Source organism: Dipteris shenzhenensis, chromosome 5, assembly GCF_047967505.1.
Source record: "Dipteris shenzhenensis isolate YYH24624 ecotype China chromosome 5, Dip_SZ_1.0, whole genome shotgun sequence".
Lineage (NCBI taxonomy): Eukaryota > Viridiplantae > Streptophyta > Polypodiopsida > Gleicheniales > Dipteridaceae > Dipteris > Dipteris shenzhenensis.
The window spans coordinates 50,078,695-50,082,981 of record NC_141600.1 but is presented as its reverse complement, the minus strand read 5'-3'; the positions used below and the strand labels follow the sequence as shown (position 1 = coordinate 50,082,981).

At 46.4% G+C, this 4,287-nt stretch overlaps 1 protein-coding gene across 1 annotated transcript; it reads left to right on the top strand.

Annotated features, from left to right (window-relative positions):
- Positions 1–216: 216 nt before the first annotated feature.
- LOC147902141 (uncharacterized) lies at positions 217–636 on the top strand. The gene has a single exon (XM_087374430.1). It carries the CDS (start codon positions 217–219, stop codon positions 634–636), a length of 420 nt encoding a protein of 139 aa, XP_087230556.1.
- Positions 637–4,287: the final 3,651 nt, after the last annotated feature.

The window sequence follows — 4,287 nt, the reverse complement described above, 5'->3', positions numbered from 1 at the left end:
CAACATCGCAAAATCAGTCACAAAGTATCTATACCATGATATGTTCACTCGGTTCGGGTGTCCAATTGAGATTGTCAGCGACAGGGGACTCACTTTGTCAACAAAGTCATCAAGCAGATGAATGATTTTTATATGGTGATTCACAAGAAGTATTCCCCCTATTATCCGCAAGCGAATGGATTGGCAGAGTCTACAAATCATACCTTCAAGTGGACCATGTCGCTAGTGGTGAATGAGCACCGCACGGATTGGGATGAGAAGTTACTGGCAGCATTATGGGCATACCGCACATCATTCAAGCTGGCCACGGGGTTGACTCCTTTTAAGTTGGCGTTTGGGCTGGAAGCAATCACGCCGATCGAGCATATTGTTTTGAGTCTAAGGATTATGGTGGAGGATAGGCTTCTTCTACATGACTCTATGGTATTCCGGTTGGATATTCTAGACCAATTGGATGATTTGCAGCTAGAGAGCTATTATCTCACATTGGAGGTTCAAGCACGGCACAAGCGGAGGTTGGATTTGGCTTCCAAGAAGAAATATTTTGAGCACAGGCAACTGGTTCTTCCGTTCAACATTTGCCTTGGAAAAATGCCGAGGTTCAAGTTGAAATTGCGATGGCTAGATCCATTCTAGGCTTTTCATGATTGTGGACCGACATCGTTTTATCTTGTGGATTTGCAAAGGCACATACTTCCACATCCAATCAATGGGTTTTGCCTTCGTCCATACCATCATGACGATAGTCTTCAATGCCCATTCCCCATCTCTAATGAGGCGCAGATTTCTCGGGTTGAGGTGGAGGCGGCCGAGCTATTGCATGAGGACACATGGCAGAAGGGTGGATTTGGCTTCCAAGAAGAAATATTTTGAGCGCAGGCAATTGGTTCTTTTGTTCAACACTCACCTTTTAAAAAAAAAAGGGGTTGAAGTTGAAATTGCGATGGTTAGGTCCATTCTGGGTTTTTCATGATTGTGGACCGACATCATTTTATCTTGCGGATTTGCAATGGCACATACTTCCACATCCAGTTAATGGGTTTCGGCTTCGTCCATACCATCATGATGGCATTCTTCAATGCCCATTTCCCATCTCTAATGAGGTGCAGATTTCTTGGGTTGAGGTGGAGGCAGTAGAGCTATCGCATGAGGACATGTGGCAGAAGGGTTCGCGGCATCCATACCATCATGACAGTAGTCTTCTACGAGGTCTTAGCCTAGCCGCCATGCAATGCACTATCGTTAGGGCAGGATTAGCAATTTGAATTACAACTCTTGAGCAATTGTTTGCATGTACCAGTTGCTTGATGCTTTCTCTTCATCGCACTTCTAGTTCTCTTGAGTGCATTTGCCTTTTAGCTCTCATCAGCGTCCATTCTTATCTTTTTTCTTCTCCTTCGTCTCACCATGGGAATGGCTCATGCTCAATTTCTTCCTCTTCTTCCGTTGGTGTATATTGATTCCCAGTCGATTGATGCTCACCTCCAGCTGCTACGAATTCAAAATTTTAGCAATATTTATTGGTAGAGGGTGGTTGTTCATCTATCAGCATCAGTGCTTTGCCAGCAGTTGGCGGTAGGATCGACTGAGCATCGGGAGTTGATAGTGTAATTGATTCATCATCGTCTCTTTTTGCCTATGAATGGAGGGATGGTTGCACAACCAATGTGTACATTGACAGTGATGGAGGCAAAGTTTGGAGCTCCTACTAGGGGCAAATACAAGCTGAGTGGGTGCTTGGATGCTCAGATGAGGGACCTGTATTGCTGGATACTCGAGACCATCAAGGGATGATAGCGGTTTCTAAGGAGAGGGCAGTGCTACCATGGGCTTGAATCCTAGAGGAGCAGATTCATGCAGAGGCTTTATGGGTGGAAACACATGTACATAAGAAGCAGGTAGTGAATTCCAAGATTGGGCAGGTCGAAGAGATTTTGTTTCCCATACATCTGGTCCCTGGAGTCTACAACAATGCCTCAATGGTGGACTACCTTGGTGCTCACTCTTGCACCTGAGGGGCTTGCACAGGATGAAAAGCTTAGGGATCTACTGGTGGAGTGGCTATGAAACAACGAAGGAAGAAGCCTCGCCTTAGCCAGGGGGTGGTATCTCCCCTTGCCCCCTTGACTCCTTCACATACAGGTGGTGTGGGAGGCATTTTTACCAGTGGGGTGGCGATGATGCAAATTGATGTGTCTACACCTCTGGCATTACCAGTCGTGGCGGAGTGGGTGATGGTGACTCTAGTGCCCACTGCAGTGGTGATTACAAGAGGTACTTCAGTGATGGGAGGTTCCCTTATGCAACGCTGGATGGAGCAGCTTTAGCAGAGTGCAGCAACAATGACTATAGTGACTCCTACAACAGCAGCGACAGCCTTTGATGCGGCAAGGGTGTCGGCAACAGAAGTGTTAATGATGATCTTGGAGTCTACGAGTGTGTCTCCAGTGTCTTCTACCGAGTTCAATTTTTAGACGCAGCCTATGCATGTGCAGCTGTAGTTTTGTTCGCATTTGCTCATGCGGATAGCTTCACAAATTGGTGCGGGGGAGTGTGCGAGAGTGACCAATTTGGAGGCAGAAGTCACGCAATTGCGCATGGAAAATGAGTCTCTACGAGGTTAGCAAGAGCAGGTGTGGTAACTAGAGGACCGGATGACAATCCTTGAAGCTAGAGTTCAAGTGGTGGAAGCACATTTGGAGGCCCTACATCAGCTGCATGTGGAGTATCTGTGGAGCATTGAGCATGAGTTGCTATGCCAATGTACTACCGATGTGCTGGCAGAGTATGTGTGGGCTTTTCTAGGGAATGTGAGTGTTAATATGGAGTAGATGGGCTCGCTCCTGGAAGCTCGTTAGGGTGATGTGCAAGCGGAATGGGATAGGTAGGTGGCAAGATGAAGTGTAGCTATTGTTCCACAGACCTGTCGGAAGCTGGTTCCACACAAACGACAACCCAGGATGGATGGAGATGCAGGAGCTGGTGCGGGTTCTGGTCAGCAATAGGGTCCATAGGTGCCGGCTAGTTTTGGACCAAAGGGGTCTAGTACTTCTTCTGGTGGTGGTGGTGCAGATAAGGAAAAAGGACTGGTTGCGGAGTCAATACAGATTGAGGAGGATTGGCAAGCCAAATATGAAGAGCTGGCAAAAGGCATTGTGGAAGCAGTTCTTCACAACAGCAAAAGAATAGATGTGCTGAAATGGCAGAGGCGTTCACTTTGTCTATGGTTGGAATTGTGCGCCCATTCTTTTAGTATGTCGTGACCTCCTCATCCTCCTTGGTGGAAAGAGGCGGATAGGTTTTTGGGGAGGTATTATAATAAGCACACACCTTTTCCTAGGTTGCCGGATCCCCTTCCTATGAGGTGATGGTGATTCAAAGACCTACGATGGCACAAGAACTATGGTAGCAACAACAATTACTACTAGGTGCATGGATAGACGAAGTATTGCCCATGGAGCAGTGGCGATGGTTGATGGTTGATGGATCAAGATCAGGATTGAAGATTGAAAATGTTCATGTGGAAGAGGCAGTTAGCGATGATGACGACGATGACTACGACTGCTGGTTCGAGTGAGTGATGATGCAGTTGCAAACAGAGTTACCTGAGAGTAGTGATGTAGGACTGAGCAAGGTGGGTGGGATTGTTGCACCTGTTCAATACATTTCTAGTTTAGATGAAGAGTAGAACTACGATGATGGTTGCGGAAGGGCCTCATAAAACAAAGTATCAGTGTGCAGCTAAGCGCATACATCACTATAATGGTTGCTTTTGAACAGGCAACATCGTTCAAGATGTCCGAAATGTGGGGATGCTTTTTAACAGGAAGGAGAAATAAAAAAAGGACGTTCAGACGGGCATTGCGATTATAGAGAATGGATGTTTTTCTGAATGTTTTTCGGAATGAGATGCTTTGTAAATTATTGTGTACTGAGTGAAGGGTGACATTTAACTTACCGCACCTGGTTCTCTGTCGAGGCTATGCCTAAAATGATTGTTGCACATACACTTTGCACCATGTAAAGCATTTGACTTTAGTCCATGGATGTGCATGTGTGGTTTGTCCAGTCCAGCCATGTGTTATTGCATAACCATGCGAGTTAGCACCGGTGACCTAGAGTGGTGTGTGAGGGTAGGTAAGCCGCCGCAAGGGTTGAAGGTTCGGATCTCCAAGTGGTTGTGGTCTTCAATGGCTGCTTCTCTAACCGTCAGATGGTTCTGTATGCATGCTATTACTAGCATTATGAGGTCATTGTGTACAAAGATGTTGTGCCAACTATTGCTCT

Bases quoted from the DNA above. Each gene is read 5' to 3' on its own strand.
- LOC147902141 (XM_087374430.1), top strand. From the start codon at position 217: ATGTCGCTAGTGGTGAATGAGCACCGCACGGATTGGGATGAGAAGTTA.